The sequence below is a fragment of the Pleurodeles waltl genome, chromosome 3_1, assembly GCF_031143425.1.
Source record: "Pleurodeles waltl isolate 20211129_DDA chromosome 3_1, aPleWal1.hap1.20221129, whole genome shotgun sequence".
Lineage (NCBI taxonomy): Eukaryota > Metazoa > Chordata > Amphibia > Caudata > Salamandridae > Pleurodeles > Pleurodeles waltl.
This window is the reverse complement of record NC_090440.1, coordinates 601,200,514-601,221,646: the sequence shown is the minus strand read 5'-3', so window position 1 is coordinate 601,221,646 and position 21,133 is coordinate 601,200,514. Positions and strand designations below refer to the sequence as shown.

Sequence of the window (21,133 nt, the reverse complement as noted above, 5' to 3'; positions counted from 1 at the left end):
ATGCAAGTGGTCTGAATATCTTCCCAGACACTTGGTTAGTCTCTCCTGGTCCAGCCACAGAAGAGAGAGCATCATTGGCATTAGTGATCAAAAGGGCTGCAGAGGTCCTTAACCTGCAGCTCCCATGGAGGTCGAAACTAATACCTTTTCAGATGTCCTTCAGTCTGACCCAGGCACCTACTGAACCTCTTTTAGTCTTTAATGAAGCCCTTACTGATATGCTCTTGGGTACATACGCAACACCATGTTCTGACCTTCCAGCCAATAGACAGCTCGTTGCCACAGACCGGCTCCAAGCAACCCTGACTTTCTCATGCAGCATGCAGCATCCAGCACCAAAGAGCTTGGTGGTTCCGGCATCCACCAGCAAGGTTAATCCTAAAACCTTCCATTTTACTCCTGACCGGCAATCCAGATGTATGGAGACATTTGGCAAGCACATGTTTTGCTCTACTAGCCTTGCCCTACACTCTTTAAATGCCCAATGCACCCTGAGCCACCACACTCATGTGCTGTAGGTCACAGTCAATCAGATCTCCCCGGTGGTCACAGACTTTTGGACATCTTTACCCCCAAACGATTCAGGATGGCCATAATGTGGCAAAATTTAAGAGGCCTGGCCTGGACATGACCAGTATTTGGTAGGGGCATGGTGCTTCACCATCAGTGCAACAAGTCCTTCAGCCCTTATGGGGGGGTCAGGGTCACTTCTCCCAACAGTAGCATCCAGGACAGCACACAGCCCAGTCCCCCCCCGTCACTCCGGAGCACCCTCAACATCAATTCAGTGTGTCCTTTCTGGCCCACAACCACCCTGTTGGAGGCTGGATCCACTATTTCCACCAGGAGTGGCAAAACATTACTTCAGACAGCTAGGCCCTCCAAATTGTCAAACGGGGCTACACCCTCCCATTTCTTTCTACACTGCCGCACCTTCCACTCCAATGGTTGACAGAGGGTGAAATGTCCATTTTTTATCAAGAGGTTCCGGTCCTTTTGACCAAAAGGGCCGTAGAGAGGGTTCCGGCCTTGAAGGCAGGAATTGGATGGTATTCCCACTAATTGTTTGGGCCAAAGAAAGAGAGAGGCCTTTGTCCTATTTTAGGTCTTAGTCTTCTCAGTGCCTTCCTATGAAAGGCCAAAATCAACTTGGTCATACTGGCTCTGGTTCTGTCTGCCCTAGACCCCGGAGAGTGAATGGTGGTATTGAACCTGCAGGATATGTTTTTCCATAGCCTCATCCTACAGGACACAGGCACTGTCTGCAGTTCACAGTAAGCCAGGAGCATTTTCAGTTTACAGTGTTTTCTTTCTGCCTTACCAGTGCCCCTCAGCTGTTCACAAAATTGATAAGTGATCGCAGCACACCTTCAGAGATTGGGTGATCCAGTCTTCTCCTGCATCGACGAATGGGGGCTAAATGCAGTGCAAGTTTTGGTTGAGCCTGATAGCACTTGTACACTTGTAAATGTTAGGTAGAACATATTCTATCTGATTGAGACTTCTAGTTGCAAATTCCTTCCCTTAGAATTTCCCCAGGCGTCAGACTGGATCTGGAGATTTTTCTTTGAGTAGTACCCTTGCGCACCATCAGGTGGTATCGGTCGACTGCGTCCGTCTTTGGCGTTGTGGGCACTGTGATGAAGATGCTGTCGTATATAGGCACCATCCCGATGCGCTGACATCAGTTCTTTTCTTTTCACAACAGCCTACAGGCTTAAGAGCTACCCTCAGTCGCTCTTTGACTGACTTTTTGACCCTTTTGTCGAACTTCTCTTACGTTCTTGGTGTGTCAAGATGTCTTCCTGTAAGACTGAATTCAAGCCGTGTGACTCCTGTCACCACATGATGTTGGTGACGGATCTGCACCTTGTGTGCTTGTGGTTCCTGGATGACCCAAAATTGTGCTTCAACTGCTGGGCCATGAACCCAAAGGTTTTGAGGGCGTGGACCCAAAAGCTCATGGCGGTCAGCTCCACGTCACTCCCAGTCTCGTTTGAGAGGAAGGTCATGAGACCATTTGCGGAGTCATCACCACTCGTCTTTGTCCCACTTCAAGTCCTTGTGTCATTCAGATCATAAGAAGTCGAAGAAGAACAAGCGCTCCTCAACTTCAGCCCGTCGCTTGGCCGATATGACACAGGAGGAGCATCATCCTTCTAGGCCTCTGTCCTCGGAGCCGGAGCCACCCCTGCCTTCTCAGAGTTTTATGAGGCCATGCGCCTCCTATTTGGGTAGACCGACCCTTCTGTGATGCCTTTGGGCCCAGTAGGGTCCCTCTGGTTCCACACCTGCAACTTCGGCCTCGGCTCTGGAAGGCACCCCAGGATCCATTTCCGGATCCAAACTGACACCACTCATGCCATTGTGACCTTCCCCGGTGCTGGTGCAGAAGGTGATGCTCCTGATGTCGGTTGGGCCCATTATGGACCTCGATCCCATACTCTTTCCCGATTCTGACTTGGAGCAGATAAAATGTCACCGACACCAATTCAGACCTTGACCAGGACATTTTTCCTCAGGTTGGATCCTGACCCTTATACCTATAGGTATGGGTGTGGTGAGAGTATGGAGGGGTCTCTGGACCTTCTAGAATAGCAGCTTGAAGATCACTTAGTAGACTGGGCTCCGGCATAGGGTGTAGCCAGTGCGTTGGACTCCTCCCCTGACTCTGGCATGCTTTCTCCCCCTTTCGTGGCTACTAGGAGGGAGCCTCCTACTTGATGGTGGTGTGAAGAGCGGCTGAGGTTCTGGGCCTTGAGCTGTCTTAAGTGGCGGTCAGGACTAACCTTCTGACTGAGATGGTTCGGGGCTTCCACATGTGAACCCCTATTGCCCTACAATGAGGCCCTAACTGATGTCCTACTGGGGACGTTGTCTAAACCAAAACAGGGCCTTCTGTCAACAGGACAATCGCCCGCCGCCATAGGCCTGCTCTTAACGACCCCAAATTACTGACCGAACACCCTACACCTGAGAGCTTAGTCATTCAGGCTTCTTAAGTCTTCAGGCTTGTTCCCTTTCACACGCCTGGAAAGGGAATCAAAAAGACTGGACCAACTTGGGAAGAAAATGTTCTCTTCCTCCAGTCTGGCATTGCCGTCTGTGAACAAAGAATGCCTATTGGGATGTTATACCCATACTTTATGGGATATGGTCATGAAGGTGCTGTCACATGTCCCAGCTGTTGCTGACAGGTGCGATGCAGCCAAGTTCACAATTCGATGTGGACTGGACACCACTGAATCACTGGGCAGATCGATTGCATTCCTCTCCCACCCCAGCCTCCAAACCTTCCTAGTCTGTCGTCCTATCACAGACCAGTTAGAAGCAAGGATTTGCCATCACGTGCCCCACTGGGAGTCCATCACGATGGACAGGTGGGTTTTTCAAATAGTCCAAAAGGGCTACTCCCTCCCCTTCAAGACTGCCCCTCCTGCCATGCCACCATCCTACGATTGGATGACGGAGGATCACTTGGCACTTTTCTGTGAGGAGGTTGCGGCTCTCTTGGCCAAGGGAGCCATAGAGAGGGTCCATGTGCCAGAAGTAGAATGTGGTTGTTATTCCCGCTACTTTCTGGTGCCTTCATCCTGTCCTAAACCACTGGGCCCTCAATTTATTCCACGGGAAGGAGCAGTTCAAAATGCTCTCTTTGGCTCAGGTCCTTTCTGCCTTGGACCCTGGAGACTGGATGGTAGCATTGGACTTGCAGGATGCCTATTTTTATATTCCCATCCTGCCTGCCCACAGACGCTGTTCGTGGTAGGTCACAAGAACTTTCAGTTTACTGTGCTCTCCTTCGCCCCTTGAGTGTTTACTAAAGTGATGGTGGTGGATGCAACTTATCTGCGCTAGCTAGGGTTTCAGTCTTCCCCTACCTTGACGACTGGCTAATGAAGGCGGGCTCGCCCCAGGTGGTCGTCTTCCACCTCCAGACTACAGCAAACCTCCTGTATTTGCTGGGGTTCACCATAAACATGTCGAAGTCACACTTGACTCCCTCTCAGACACTCCTTTTCATCTGAGCTGTTCTGGACACAGTGCAGTTTCGGGCCTATCCTCTCGAGCAGCGAGTTCAGGATATTCAGGCTATGATACCGATGTTTCAGCCTTTAGCCTGGGTTTCGGTGAGAATAACTGAGGCTGCTGGGCCTCATGGCCTCCTGCATCCTGCTGGTCACACATGGCATATTCAGGCTCTGCAGTGGGACCTGAAGCTCCATTGGGTGCAGCGTCAGGGGAATCTCTGACATAGTCCAAATCTCAGAGGAAACTGCACAAGATCTGCAGTGGTGGCTAATAAACCAAGATTGGGTCAGAAGCAGATCTCACTCCCTTCCCCAACCAGATCAGACTGTAGTGACAGATGTCATTCCTGGAGTGGGGCGGCCACATGGGAGAGGCGGAGATCACAGGCTTTTGGTCTCTAGCAGAGTCTGGGCTCCACACCAACCTTCTGGAGCCCAGGGCGATCAGGCTTACATTGAAGGCATTCCTTCCCTCTCAAAGGGAAAGTGGTGCAGGTGTTCACAGATAACACCACAGCCATGTGGTACTGCAACAAGCAGGGCAGAGTGGGGTTGTAGGCCCTTTGTCAAGAGGGCCTGCATCTCTGGGCATGGCTGGAATATCAGGGCATATCCCTGGTGGTTCAACATCTGGCAGGCCCTCTGAGCCTCAGAGCAGACAAACTCAGCTGTCAGTGCATGGTCGATCACGAATGCCGTCTCTTTCAGGAGGTGAAGCAAGCTCTCGATCAGCAGTGGGGAGAGCCTTGGTTAGATCTGTTTGCCTGTGCAGAGAACGTGCAATGTCAGCTGTTGTGCGTGTTGGAGTTTTCAAGGTGGCACTCGCTTGGCAACACTTTTAATCTCAAGTGGAACTTAGGGCTCCTGTATGCCTTTCCGCCAATACCACTTCTGCCCAAAGTTCTCAAGAAGATCAAGAATGAACGGGCCCAAATAATTCCTGTGATGCCGGACTGGGCATGGAGAGTTTGGTATCCCGAGCTTCTGATCATGGCATCGATCCTTCACTCATACCTGCACCTCTGCCTGAGGTTCTTTTGTTTATTTTCTCTCTGCTTTGGGCACCCTTAAGGGTTATCTATCTGCACTCTCTGCCTTCCTCAGACTTCCTGATCAACCCTTCTTGTTTAAATCTCCCATTGTTGTGAGAGTTTTCAAAAGTCTTATCCATATGTTTCCACCTACCCCGTTCATAATGCCCCAGTGGGATTTTAACCTGTTCCCTACCTTCTTCATGTTCTTCCTTCTGGCCATCACTTCTGCACGGAGAGTGAGTGAGCTACAAGCTCTTTCTTCAAAGCCATTCTTCATCTCTCTCCATCCTGACAAAGTGGTGCTTTGTACTAGAGACTTTTTCCTCTCTAAAGTGGTCACGCCCCTTTCACGTAGGCCAATCCATCACACAGCCTACATTTTATGCCCCCTCACAACCTTTGCGTGAGGAGGAGAGACTCAACCATCTAGATCCAAAAAGAGCATTGGCATTCTACCTCAGGGGTGCAAAGAAAGAAAGAAAGGACAGGCGGTGCAGAAGAGAACCATCTCCAGATGGGTTGTTCTGTGCATCAAAATGTGCTATGCTGTGGCTAAGAAGTAACCCCCTGATGAGTTTGCGTGATCACTCCACCAGACCAACAGCTGCAACCACTGCGTTAGGATGCGGAGTTCCAGTCCTGGACGTCTACCAGGCAGCAGCGTGGGCATCCCTGCACATGTTCACCAAACACTACTGCCCGGACAGTCCAGTCCGCAGTGATGTCTATTTTGGCCATTCGGTCCTGCAGAACTTCCTAGAATGATCTTGGTTCGAAGACCCTCCTCTGGGGGTGATGTTGTTTGGGTATCTATTCTAAGGTAAAGAACCTGCAACTAGAAGTCTCTTTCAGAGGAACAAGTTACTTACCTTTGGTAACTAATTATCTGGTAGAGACACATTCTAGTTGCAGATTCCTTACCAACCCACCTGTCCTCCCCACTCTGCGAATTGATTTCTAGGGACATGGACTCCATTCTAGGGCCCTAGTTCAGGCGCACCAGTCTCAGTGTTCTTCAACTCTGCGCTTCTGGCATGGAAAATCATGAAAAGAAACGGACGTCAGTGCGCCACAGCGACCACAACGCCAACGAGGGTTGTGGAGTCGACCAACGCCTCCTGACTGCGCGCAAGGGTACTGCTCACAGAAAAATGTCCAGATCCTCTGGCGTGTGAGGAAATTCTAAGGTAAGGAATCTGCAACTAGAATGTCTCTACCAGGTAATTTGTTACCGAAGGTAAGTAATTTGTTCTTCAGGACAGTCCTCTGTGAAGACTTTTCTCATTGTCAATAGTGTCCCCTTTTTGTGAAAAAGTATATATATATTTAGCATAAATTTAGTATGATTTCTGTGTTTTTGGCTGTTGCAGAACCCCCAACATGTTCACCAGAACAGTTCACCTGTGCCACAGGGGAGATAGACTGCATTCCCATGGCATGGCGCTGTGATGGTTTTTCAGAGTGCGATGATGAGAGTGACGAGGAGAATTGTCCAGTATGCTCTGCAAGCCAGTACCAGTGCGAAAAGGGACAATGCATTGATGCCCGACTCCGCTGCAATGGGGAGGTGGACTGCCAGGACAAATCTGATGAGGCAGACTGTGATGGTAAGCCTGCTTCCATACTAAAAGCCACACATAAGTAGTCAGTTGTCTCCTTAATGCATTGGCAATTTGTCTGTTGTGGGTTTACCTGACATTTAAGTAAGATGAGTAGGGTGAAAGAAAAAGTAATCAAATAATCAAGGACAGCAAATGGCAGCCTCCATCTGCTTCCATCAAATTCTGTCTCGTATAGGTGGCATTAATGATCACTAATTCAAAAAGATCTTATTGTTTTTCAGCAATCTGCCAGCCAAACCAGTTTCGATGTGCCAGCGGTCAGTGCATCTTGACAAAACAGCAGTGCGACTCCTTCCCGGACTGCAGTGACAGCTCAGATGAATTAATGTGTGGTGAGTATTTTTGCTTCATGATTAGTCATCCAAATAACTGATTTGCTCCGGGGTGTAACAGATCACCAGGTTCTTCACCCCTCGCTCTTTAAGCTGCATCTTTTTGGAAAAGCACAGTATCCCCACTTTTACATTGGCGTGTTTGATCCGCAGCCTTCAACCCTAAATTGGACCCAGGTGCACAGCAGAAATTCCTTGCCTGCATAACGTCTACCGCGCTGTTCCTAACTTCTGTGGTTTCCTGCCACTTCTGAACAATGAGATATTTGGTTACGGATTTGGAATGCTAGGTTTCAGAAGAGTAGATGACACAACTAATATGGATCAACATTTCTCGGGGATCTTCTAGTTACGGAAAACTAAAATCATCGGTGATCAAGCACATCAAAATAATATAGATTGCATCAACGTGGATTTTGGACAGGCTTGCTCATGGCTAACAGAAGAATGTGCATTGGAGCATCTTGTTGCTGATTACATAGCTCAGCTCTGTACACCTCTGTGGTGCATCATCATTATTTTGTATCTCTTAGTCATCGAAAGGCAGCCCAGTACAGTGTCAGATGTGGGCAATGTATGTTGCCAAACAGATGTTTCATTCATAATTATATAGTGAGCTATTTGGCCATAAATTAATCAGTAGATTCCCTGTTTCTATTGCTCTCCAGCCTTCATCTTTCTCAAAACACTCGCATGCAAGGTACACTTGAAAGGCAAATTCGTACTTGTACGTTTGGTACTTGGTTGATTACTTTTAGAGAGCGCAGACTCAAAAGAGCGAAATAAAATGTTTCAAGTCACATCATGCATTTCTTGGTGCCTTGTGTTTGCTGCAGTGTGCCTGTGCACCAGTTTGAGTTTAGCTGCCTCCAGGTACCATTATTCTTGACTGGCTGTGTGTGGCCAGGTTCCCTGTTGCATGCAGCGTACCTTCACCCTCAACCAAAAGGAAAAGGGCAATGTTTACTTGCTCATTAGTACATCTGCCCTTGCACGCATTGTCCTACAAACCGTAGAAATTGGAACAATCTCGTTATTAAAAGAGACTCTGGCTTTCAATCTGCCGTTCACATGATGGTTTGCGCCCTTTGCTCTTCCCGCAAAAGCTGCGGCTATTGTTCCGGCATGGTATTGCTCAAGTCCGTGAAACTGCAGCAGAAAGAGCAGAGGTCTTCGCTTAGTGCAGGCATAACCCCATCTGCTTCTAGTTCTTGGCTGGGTGGCTGTTCTTGTATGTATTTACAGTGGGCATAGCCCGTGGTTCTAAATGATCAATTAGCATCTTACTAAATCACGCTCTTTTTTCCTTTGAGTTTGAGGTATTGTTTTCCCTTGTTTTCTTACCGAGGCTTACGTTTTCCATAACTTATTTAGGCAAGTAAAAATAAAACTATAGAGGTTTTGTACTCAATAGGTAAGGACATGCCAAGAAAAAGGGAATTATTTTATCATATCAAATGCATTCTTGCCTCTAATGTATTGTGAGGTATCAGGTTATGTGGATTATGCTGTGTTTTGAAAAATTGAGATGCGCAACCAATCACATTAGTCAGTTTCTAAGCAGTTAGTTGTAAAATGAGATTAAGAAGGCTATATGAGGTTACTGCCGTTGTGTTCAGAGTAGTTGGGGTTACAGATTTCAGTAGTTTTTAATACTGGATGGCTTTGTGTCTTTTTCAGAACTAAGCAAGCCGGTGGTGGAGGAACAGCAGTCTCACAGCAGTGCGATTGGACCTGTTATAGGAATAATCCTCTCCCTATTCGTCATGGGTGGAATGTACTTCGTCTGTCAACGAGTGGTGTGCCAACGATACACTGGGCCCAACGGACCCTTCCCACATGAGTACATCAGTGGTACACCGCATGTTCCTCTTAACTTTATTGCTCCTGGAGGGTCCCAGCCAGGAACATTTACTGGTAAGATTTCTGCATATCTTTGTCGAGGTGGTGGAAATTTGATTTAAAAACTTTTAATGTACCCCATCACCTCATGCTTAACAGTTTGTGAATTTCATAGAAAACGATATTGAGAAATGCTGAGGAGGCTGAACAAGAAGCACTATCTCTTAGGTGTATGTTGGCAAACACGTTTCGCACTAGGTCCAATCCTCGCATTTTTTGTTTCAAATCTGCCACAAAAGAGCTACATTACCTAGAATTTTTAAGGTAATTTAATTCAAACGCACACCTCGTCTGACATGTGCTTTCTGATGGTACATTATCCTTACGCTATGTATAGTCGTTGCAGAGGTCTTGCTCTATACATGATCAAGTTTAAAGCAAGGCTAATAAATTTGTCGTTGTTTTGCGCATTATATTTCAGTGTTTTTGTTGTTCTTGTGCTGTTTGATTGGTTTCTTTCGAAGCCCAATTACTGTATATGGTTTCAGTATCTGCCTAAACATTTTGGCTGAGGCGTGGCACCTTTGCCACTCTGGTCTGTAAAGGGAAAATGTTTGTCGCTTGCTTGTTAAAAAGCCGATATCCAGACACACATATTGGAGGTCTGCATCCTTAGTAGTGGGAACTTAAAGAATACAAATTAAACAGATTTCTTAGATGATATTAATGGCGATCAGAATACTGAGCTTTTTGAAATAAATTAATAAGTTAAATGAATAGCCTGAAACCTGGCGGGAACAGAAAAAAATTGCTTTCTGTAAGTGAACTGCATGGGAAAGGCAAATCGTGGTTCAGATTTAAGCCCCATTTTAAGGCCACCCACACTAACATTGGGCAATTCAGGAAGATGAAAAGAATACGTTTCTGTCTTGGCTACACTGTCCGCAACAAGGATGGGAAAATGGCACCATTAGTGTCATCCATGGAACGTAAAGACTGAGACACTACAGAAGAGTGCACAGGCTTTGACACTATGATGTAGACTACTTCAATACTAGATTAACTCCATCCTTCAAAAGTGATGGCCTTTATGAAGAGTTGGTGCAAGATAAGTCTTAGCTTGAAAGAGATCCTTAATAATGTTGCTCTACTTAAAGCACTAATATCACAAATCACCTCTCTAAGCTTCCTGTTATGAGATTGGAAGAGAATATATATGAGGTTGCCAGTAGCAATAAGAACATAGTATACTGAACTTACAATCTTAATTGGAAATGATGCTCACAGTAAGATGAGTCATTTCCATTTGACTCGAGACCACAGCATATCATTGTTGGGAGAGAGAATGTGAAGACTACTTGCGCACAATTCTCAGTTTTTCTCCTACTCTCCCATTATCCAGCTCACAAGACAGAGACAAGAGTGTAATCAGTATCATCAAATACCATTAAAAACAAATTGGTGCGCAGGAAGACACAAGCCAGGATTTGAGGCAGGCAGGAGAAATTGCTAGTTCGTTAATTTACAATTGCCCAGTAAAGACTGAAGGAGTTCAATTACAAAGATCCATATGCAGATGTATGAGCCTTGCAAAAAAGGATCATACTATTGGACAGGCTGGTCTGTTTACTAAACAAACAACATAGTAAATGAATAAGGATATCATGGCTCTCGATGGATAATATTACACGCTGTACCAGAAAACAATTAAGATGAGGCCTTCTTTCACTGTTTCGACTTTGTATAGGGCAAGGATATGTTTGATGGCGTGTGGCTGTAGATACATGCATACTACTGCCATCTAGTGTTGGGTTCGGAGTGTTGCAAGTTTTTTTTTTTCGAAGAAGCATTGTCGAGTCATGGGATTGAGTGACTCCTCCTTCTCGATGATACTGCGCATGCGCATCAACTCCTTTGTTAGATTGTTTTCTCTCAGCTGCAGGGCCAGGACGTGTGTCTCTTTGCTCGGACTTCTCCTCGCTACGGTTTCAAAACCTTTCTTTCCATCTTTTGCTCCTTTGCTGGTATTGTTTTTGATCGCGTTTTCTTACATTCTCAAGGTCGTCTCACTCCGTCTGTCTGAGAACCGACCGCACGCCCTCCAGGGTGCCCTCGCCCGTTTGGACCTACCTCAGCACATGGCACCAACCACTGTGCTGCGCTGATGGAGTAGAGGCCATTTTGATTCTTTCCTCTGTGCCACTCAAAATTCCTGCACACCAACCTACATCTGGTGTGTAACCTTTACCTCTCCCCCGACCATCATGAAGCAACCTGTGACGCCTGCATGTCCTTACAATTGAAAAAGACCCTTCGGGATCGAAGTTTTCATCGACTAGAGATGGTGCTCAAAACTCTGGAAGAAACTCTGTACATCTTCAGGGATGAGCACACCCAGGAGGAGCAGGAAGAAGGCCTTCTCCATCTAGGACTCCAATTTCTACATTTAGTTGGATATCAAAAGCCATGAGGTGACCGGCGTAACATGTGAGTTCTGCGGCCCCTCCTGCCCCCTCTAAGACTTTCAAATAAGCCCCTTATTGAGGTTGCCAAACCGCCACCAGGCCATGACCGGTTCCGTAAAATAGGCTGAGATGCCCAGCCCTCCAGCTCAGCACTGAAAATTGCCAGGGTCAAAACGTTGTCTTCGTCATCGACCTCAACTTCTTCGGTCCGAGATTTTGTTGCTGCTTCCATCCAACCTTCGGCATCGAGCTGAACAAGCTCCACCTCTGCTTTGGTTCCAGCTAAAGAACACCAACTGAAAATCTTGGTGTCTGAAACGTCGTCGGAGCTGAAAGATTCTAGTTAATCTTCAGCCACATTATCTCCGGTTGAACCCATTTTGGGGACCATGTACACTAGTCAGTACTGCCTTCATATCCAGGAGGGTACAAGGCACATTATTGCTTCCCCCCGTCACCTTCAAGATGAATCTATCATTTCAAGAGGCTCTGGATACTTCACCGCCTCCAAAGAAGACGAAGGACAAGGCTACTACCACTATTCACAAGACGTTTCCTCTTACTTCTCCTCCTTGGGAGATTTGGGTGACACACAGCAGGACCCGATCCATGGGACACACATGATCCTGATCCCATGATTTCCACAGATCCAGATCTATACCCGCATGACCCTCGCTGCCAGATGGTGCCACATCCAGTACCAGCAAGTAATAGCTCAAGCAGCCACTTTCCACAATGTTGAGCTGCACAGGAACCCCATTGAGCAAGACTTTCTTTGATAGCCTAACATCCACACATAGGGATAGCCAGTTCGTCCTCATTCTTCCTGGCATGCTTCATCATGCAGACAACATTTTTAAGTCCACTCTAGGGCTATCACCCCTACAGCAGACACAAAATACAAAGCTGCTTCCTCTTATCCACTTTACATAAGATCACAGGTTCCACCAGATACTATTGTGGCTACCACTACACGTAGTCCGGCCACAGGAGACGAAAAGACTGATGCCCACAGGTAAGAGAGGCTGCCCAAGCAACCATTCATTGGCTCATCACCAACTCACAGGCTTTACTTGCAATATATGATTGGGCTCACTGGGTTGAGATGGAGGAGCTCCTCCACTATCTCCCAAATAAGCACTGAAAAAGGGGACAACAAATTGTCAGAGAGGGGCAGACAATCAGTAATAGCTCCATCATATGTGTCCTAGATGCCCCGGAAATTGTTGCACGCGATATCAACACCAACATCCTACTCATGTCTGTCTTTAATGCTCAGGTTTTAAACCAGAGGTATAACAAGCAATACTCAATATGCCTTTCAACAAGGAGCATCTTTTCGGCCTTCAAATGGACTCCGCCCTTGAGTAGCTGAAAAAAGAGACAAACACTGCAAAAGCCATGGGTGCTTTAGAGTCGCCATCCCAAAGAGGTACATTTTGTCACCCTGTTTTCAGAGGTGCTTACAAACCAACAAGTACAAAGGCCTCAACCTATCAGGCCAGACAGCCTTCCAGTTCATACTTGCAAAGCTTCTACTGAGGAGCCTATAGAGGTAATAACACCCGAGGTAGCGGCAAGAGCATAACCACCCGCACCTCTACATCAACATCTAAACAATGACTACCTACGTCTTCCCACTCCACACCTGTCGGGGGAAGACTTCAAAATTTCAATACACAAGGGGTCAACATCACTTCGGACCAATGGGTTCTTTCCATTATCCAACATTGTTACTGTCTAAGGCTCATTACCACTCCTCCAGCTATTACCCCTCTCTCTTACAAGGTCTCTCAAGAACACCTTCTTCTCAAACAAGAGGTACAATTCCTTCTTCTCAAAGGGGCCTTTGAGCCAGTTCCTCTACAACACCAAGGAACAGGAGTATACTCCCAGTACTTACTCATTCCCAAAAAAGATGGTTCTCTCAGGCCCATTCTGAACCTAAGGCCCTTAAGCGACTACATTGTATCAGAACACTTTCACATGGTTACTCTTCAAGTCGTTATTCCCTTCTTACAACAGGGCTACTTTATGACAGCCCTAGATGTTAGGAACTCCTACTACCATATCCACCCTGCACACTGCAAATATCTGAGATTCGTCATTGTAGGCAAGCACTACCAATTCAAGGTTCTTCCTTTCGGAATCACCACAGCTCCCAGGGTCTTTACAAAGTACTTAGCAGTAGTAGCAGCACATCTCAGAAGACAAAGCATACATGTATTCCCTTACCTGGACGACTGGCTCATCAAAGCCAACACGTTATCACAGTGCCAACGTCACATTCAGAGGACAGTGAACCTTCTGCACACGTTAGAGTTCACACTCTTAACTTTCTCAAATCTCACCTTCAAACTCTTCAGATACAGCCCTATCAAGGAGCTATTGTCAATGCAGAATTGGGGCTAGCATACCCCAATCCGACTCGTGTTCATAACCTTCTCTCTTCTTCCTCGGTTTTGAGGGAGGTCATCATACGTGGTCAGGAATGTGATGCACCTGTTAGGGATGATGGCCTCCTGCATTGCCATTGTTCCCCACACCACACTCCACATGCTTCCCTACAGCAATGTCTCGCCAGTGGGCACAATCGCAGGGTCACTGGGAAGATCTAGTGTTGGCAGATCTCCATACTCACTGCTCTCTAGAATGGTGAAATACCATCAACCTGTTGAAAGGGTGGCCTTTATTTAGACCCTGTGCCTCAGATCATTCTGACAACAGATGGGTCACACACAGGCTGGGGTGCTCACCTTCGAGCACTAGGTACACGGCCATTGGGATCCCCATCATCAATCCATACATATCAACTTCTGCGTGCTTCAGGCAGTATTTCTAGCCCCGAAGGCATTTCTTCATCACTTCTCTCACAAAGTTGTCCTAGTCCGCACAGACAACATGATAGTAATGTACTACCTTCAGAAACAAGGGAGTACATGGTCACTCCAATTGTCAGAACTCTCTCTGACAATATGGAAATAGGTTCTCCACCATCATATTCACTTGGTGGGAGAGTGCTCAGCAGGATGAAAATCAGCACGTCTCGTAACTTAAGACCTCTGTTAACAAACGAATAACTGACAGTGATATGTTTAACAGCTGGATTATCTAAAGCTTTCCCAGATTATGACAAGTCATATATTTGCATTAGCACAAAATGCACCCCTTGAAGCAATACAAAATAAAGAAGCTCAAAACAGAACTAAGTACCCAGCAAAGTCGGTGGTTAAAATCCAGCAACAAAGTTAACCACAAAATGCACAGAAAAAGCTAAAATTGAAAAACCAAAGACTGTAGCTGTAGGAAGCTGGCCTAGCGCTTGGTGGGTACCTAAGCTATTTACATCTTATACCAGGTCCGGGTTGCCCCTATTAGTGTAAAGTAGGCAGTGTCTAGAAGCCTGGCTCTCTAGAGGTAGCCGTGGATGAGAGCAGCCAAGGCTTATCTAGGAGACATGTAAAGCTCATGCAATACTACTGTAGCTACACAACACTTAAACACATGAAAGAAAACACTCGGTATTACAAGAGTAAAGGTACTTTATTTAAGTGCACAATTAGAAAAAAAGTACTAGAGAGGCAACCCTCCAATAGGAGGTAGGTAAGTTACACACTAGATATGTACACTAGTAATCAGTAATAGGCATACAATGTGTTAGGAAACTGTGCAAATAGTAATAGACAATAGTGACCCCTGGGGGAGCCCAAACCATATACTAAAAAAATGGAATGCAAATGCAGGACCCCCACCTAGGGAAGTGGAGAGTGTAGGTGGGAGCTGGGGGAACTAGGAAACCCCAAAGCTAAGCACCGAAGTGCCCCAGCGACCAGGAAGAAAGCAAGTTAATGGATTCCCCTAAACCACCAAAAAGGACTAAAAATAAGATATTGCCACACCCAGGCAAGACTGCAAGAAACCAGCAGTGGATTCCTGAAGAGGAAGTCCTGTGGAAAAAGGGGACCTACTCCAGAAGTCGCAGAATGTCCTGTGGGGGCAGGAGTTGGTCGACGGTAGGACGAAGTCAGTCAGCAATACAACCCTGGAGCTGGAGAAGAGTTCCAGAAGGATGCAGTCGACGTCCCATGCCGGAGTCCACAGAAGAAGAGGCAGCCCCCACGGAAGACCCACTGGACAAGGAACCAGGGGTCGCAGAGGAGCCCACGCAGCGCAACTGGAGAAGGGTCCCAGGCTGCAAGAGAAGTACGCAGAGGGCTGTGCATAGCAGGAAGGAGTGCAGGGGGCAACACAGAGCCTGAAGATCCCTTAGAGGAGATGTCAACAAGCCTTGGTAGCTGCAAGAGACACAGTGCAAGGGGGTGCTGTCCTGCATTAGAAGGCAAGGGCTTACCTCCACCAAAGTTGGACAGCTGGCAGAGAGGACCAAGAGGACTACTCCTGACTACCACCCATAATGCATGATCCATGCAGCTCAGGGTGAGAGGAGATCCACGCAGCCGGTCGTCGTTGCATTTGGTGCCTGCGGATGTAGGGGAGTTACTCATTCACTCCAAGGGAGATTCCTTCTTCCTTCTTGTGCAGACTGAAGACTTGCTGTCCTCATAGGATGCGCAGCCAAGGAAATGTTGCAGAAGCTGGAAGGAGCTGTGGAGACAATGTTGCAAGCAGAGTATTTGTCGTGGATGCAGATTGTCAGTTCCTGGAGGGTCCAGTCGCAGTTCCAGTGGCCAGAAATCGAAGTAGAGGTTGCAGGGGAGTCCTGCTGGAATCTTGCAAGCCTAATCGGAGGACTGACTCCAGAGAAAGACCCTAAATAGCCCCAAAAGGGGGATTGGTCACCTAGCCAGGTGACCCCCTATCACCTGCCTGACCTGGCCACTCAAATACTCCCAGAGGTCCCTGCCCACCTTGGATTCAAGTTGTCAGAATCCAGGGACCCTCTGGAGGAGCTTTGGGCACCACCCTTGAGGTGGTGATGGACAGGGGAGTGGTCACCACCCTGTCCATTGTCCAGTTTTGTGCCAGAGCAAGAACTGGGGTTGGGATGGGGGGGGGGGGGAATGGTGCCTGAACCGGTGTAGACTGGTTTATGCATGGAGGGCACCAAATGTGCCCTTCAAAGCATACCAGTGGTTTGGGGAGGCTACCCCTCCCAAGCCATGTAACACATCTTTCCAAAGAGAGGGTGTTACCCACCGCTCCCAAAGGAAATCCTTTGTTCTGCCTTCCTGGGCTTGAGCTGTTCAAGCAGCAGGAGGGCAGAAACGTGTCTGAGGGGTGGCAGCAGCTTGGGCTGCCCAGAAACGGCAGAAGGCTGGTAGGAGCTATACTAGGGACCTCTAAGGAGCCCCCAGAGTGCTTGGAATCATACTTCTAATACTGGCAACAGTATTGGGGTATGATTCCGACATGTTTGATACCAAACATGCCTAGGTTCGGAGTTACCATTATGTAGCTTGACATAGGTAGTGACCAATGTTCAGTACATGCATAAAATGGTGTCCCCACGCTCACGAAGTCCATCAAAATGGAATTGGAGTTTGTGAGGGCACCTCTGCTAGTGCATGGGTGCCCTCATACACAGGTACTTGCACCCTGCCTTCTGGACTAGGAGGGCCTACCATAGGGCAGTGACTTTTAGTGAAAGGGGTGCATGCACCCTTTCACGCAGGCTGCAATGGCAGGCCTGCAGATACACTTTACACGGGCTTCTCATGGGTGGCATAATACATGTTGCAGCTCATGGTGAAACCCTGGTGCCCCAATGCCCTGGGTACCATATACTAGGGACTTATATGGGGGCACCAGTATGCCAAATGCGGGATGTGTGTGGTCCAGGCAACCAAATTTAAAGGGAGAGAGCACAGTCACTGGGGTCCTGGTTAGCAGGATCCCAGTGAATACAGTCAAACACACTGACAAACAGGCAAAAAGTGGGGGGTAACCATGCTAAAAGAGGTTACTTTCATAGAGTAGCATTTCCAAGACTTAACTACGGTCTCCTTGTCATTGATGAATTGAGGCAGATCGACCTTCTTAAACTCTGCTCCTTCAAAACTGGAAACATGACCTGTGGGCAATGTAGTAACTACCAACTTAAAACAATCTGGCCCAAGGAATTAGAGCCCACCATCGACATCTAAGGAAGTAATAAATATTAGGTTGATTATGGATTGTAACCAATCCCTGATCCTGCAAGTAAATCAAGTCACAAAGCATGCCTCCTACTCAGTACAGGTAACCCAGTGCATCTAGAATATCTGCAGAATCTACATGCCATTAAAACCCTTGTGATGTAGTTTGTAGTCCATGTAGATGGTCATAATGCTGCAGCACGACAGATCTTTCATCTTCATCTGGACAATTGTGATTATGTGGCTGCAGAACTATCTGCATAGTTAATGATTTACCTCACATACCACTTTATCCAACATCTGCTACGTAATTTGCAGATTCCCACAAAAAAATATTTCTAGCTCGTTCAGTTGAAGACCATTTGCAAATTTTATCTGATCATCATTTAGTTGCTCATTGCTATATTCTGGTATTATAATTGTATTAGTGAGCTGGACCCTTTGTCCTGACATTAATATTTTAAAAAGTGAATTATTACCATAAAATATTCCGCTTTGTGCCACATAATCGGCCTTTTTTTGAGCCATTATTTAACCAACCCTTTCGCATAGTTTGGTTTTCCATTGATGCATAGTACCATTTGGCCTGATCTTCATAAATGGGAGTGCATCATGCCAGTGCTATAAGTGCTTCACTGAATCCCTATTGCCTAAAGTCATGTTTTTCAATGCATTCTGTATCATTCACTGGGCCGTTGAAGCCAAGAGCCGATTGTTCCTCCTAGCCAAATTCCAAATATACTCTGCGAGCAGAACACTTCAATCGAGACTAGCCCTGTGCAACCTCTCATACAAAGAGAAGCGCAATGGTGGAAACATTGTTCTCAGTACAGGCAACAAAACATCAGAAAATGTAGGAGATACTCAAGACCATCTGAGTTTAGGAAGAAGATAGAAACCTGCGGCTCCATAAGTAAGGAAGCAGAAACACTCAGGTTTGGCCCAACAAAAATTAACATCTGAGTTTATTCTCAGAAAAGGGAAAAAAGATGTAAGAACAACATAATAGGGCATTTCCCCTGTTCAGTACACACTTTAGGCCACAGGGGTTGTTCCCTTCCCCATTTACCCAGCTGCCTGTAAAAAGTGCAAGCTGTGAATCGCTCTTCGAAAGACCTTTAGGGCATTATATCGGAGGAAACTGCAATCTCTCCCTACATGCAGCCCCAATTTGTTGCTTGCGGATTATTACTAAAGCGACATGTACAACACATTAAGGGCTGCTGACTGTCACTCCTATGAGCCTTGTCGATCATTGATGCTGGCTGTCTGAGTTCTGTGCACGCCACAGGAGGCGCTGTGCTCACTGGATGGACATGATAGGACACTTTACAACTAAATGACTTGATACTTTCCCACAGGACAATAGACTGTCGATCCTTGACACCCTGTAGCGCTTCTACTCTGGATAGCTGTAACAAGAACACACCTGTACAACTCTTCTCTTACTCCAGGGTAGTACCTAAAAATATTTGCTGTGATTGTGCCTCTCCTCTACGTACCTATAGCTTTTCCAGTCACTATTGGAGAAGCTCTCGAGAACTTTAATGGATGGGTTTATTGAGACCATCTTTGTGCATGCCCCGCCAGTCTCTCCAGGGCTTGTATGGAGCATTTAGGCCGATCTGCTCTACTGTCAGCCTGAGAGGATTCTTTTGAGACATGCATAAAAATAGATTCTTGTAAAGTGATTGCATTTTCTCGCTCTCTCCTCCTCTACCCAATATTCTACTAAGCGCTACACTCTCTGGCACACCTCTGACCTCTTAACTGCAATACAGGATGCCCACATAGACCTCAAGGCAATGGAAAAGTCTTTAAAGCAAGCACTCCCCCACAGTGTAGCATGCTACCTGTGTGCTAATGCACTTCAGTCCCTTGTCAGGGTTATGTTGCAGTAAATAAATGCAGCAACAGTACAAAAATGGTGCCTTCCAGCAATGTAAAGTGTGTAAATGTAATGTGTAATGGGTGAAATAAAAATGGATGCTCAGCTGCCCCCTGGAACAGCTAGGAAAGGGGCACCATTTCCTGACTCTGAGATGGTAGTTTTAGATCAGTGGGGCAGGATGAATGCCCATATTAAAGCAAAGTTAGGAATATTGTAGCACAATAACACAAGCCTTGTGACTGCCAGTGCTTCACACACTGAGGCCCTCATTTTGGGATTACTAGTGTGGGGGTTTGGCCTCTGCCAAACCACCACCTCCCCGCTGGTATCGCCAGGGCAATAGGACAGCCGGGCTAGAAGACAGCACCTCTGGGTCAGCTCTCCACTGAAGACCACAAGCGGTATTAGTTGTGACCTGTCCGCCAAGGTTTCCGCTGTTGTAGCACCTCCACGAAAACCCTGCCGGAAAGGCTGCCTGCGACAGAAAATTCCTTTCCTGTCACCGGCACACGACTTCACCCCAATCCCACCACCCCTTCCAAGACAGCAGCTCCCTCGCCCCATCCCCCCCTTCCAGACAGCACACCCCACCATCCCCACATACACCCACACGCTCCCCGCATACACGCATTCACCAGCATGCATACATACATGCATTCACCAACACGCATACATACACGCATTCATCAGCACACATACATACACGCATTCACCGACACACACACATACATACATGCATTCATTCTCACCAACAGACATGCATTCACACAAACATACCAACACGCACTCACTTCAACAATCACACACGCATATGCACTTACATTCACACACGCATGCACAACACCCTTCCACCTCCTCCCCTGTCGGACGATCGACTTACCTTGTCCAGCGAGGAGGTCGTCTGCCAGGGAACAGGACCCGGCGTTTCTGCCGCCGGCAGCGCCCCACCATCAGGACACCGCCACACCGTATTACTGCTCGTAATACGGTGGGCTGAGTCCTATTGGCAAGGTGGTAGAAGCGCCTCTGCGTCACCGACTGCCAGCACGACTGCTGACCGATTTCCGATCAGATTGTGGCAGAAACCCTTCAGTACTCGTAATATGGCAGTCTTCTGGCGCCTGCAGCTTCAGCGGTCTGTGTAAAAGACGGCTGAAGTCAAAATGACCACCCGAGTTTGGGTAACTGGTCAAATAAAAGCATCAGAGTAGGGAGTTCCTGGTGAGTAAACAAACTGTCACAGTGGTCGATGGGCAATAATTTGCAGCAGAAAACAAAAACTGTGCAAAAGGAATATTTTTAGGTTTTGCCTGCAAAAGACTGCAAAGTCTTTCTAAATAATTTTCTTTTTTTTTAAATCTTGAACGGGGCTTAGAAACCGCCCCCTACTTACCTGAACTTACCATTGGTTTGTTCCAATGTGCTCTAATTTATGACCAGCTGATTGGCAAACACGTCGCCTCCATGTCATCCTCTTTCAATTCCGTTTTTGCTTGGCATGGAGCTTGGAACAAGTATAGTTTCCAAACGCTGGCCACTTGCTAGTGTCTTGCCACAGGTACTCTTTATTTAGTTTTAGACCTGCACACGTGAAGAGTGCATGTGCCTGCAGTCCCTCTCATTTGAATTTACATGACGCATGGGTGCAGCAGCTGCTAGGTTCCTGTACTCTCAGCAATCTGTATTTAACCCACCTCCCACCAGCTCCCCTCCATCATTTTTAACTCACCCCTACCCTAGTTTTTAGTCAGCCGCGCGCCCCGTCTTCATTGCTTTTTTCATCCATATGGTCTCCCCACACCTGCCGAGCTGTCAGTTATT

The 21,133-nt window shown here is 47.1% G+C and overlaps 1 protein-coding gene across 1 annotated transcript in view; it reads left to right on the top strand.

Moving 5' to 3' along the window:
* Positions 1-21,133, top strand: part of LRP5 (LDL receptor related protein 5) — a 397,037-nt gene that overhangs the window by 355,577 nt on the left and 20,327 nt on the right. The window contains exons 18-20 of the mRNA XM_069223040.1: positions 6,436-6,672; positions 6,909-7,019; positions 8,700-8,936. Of these exons, the coding sequence (XP_069079141.1) occupies positions 6,436-6,672; positions 6,909-7,019; positions 8,700-8,936 (585 nt within the window). The remainder of the gene's footprint in view (positions 1-6,435; positions 6,673-6,908; positions 7,020-8,699; positions 8,937-21,133) is intronic.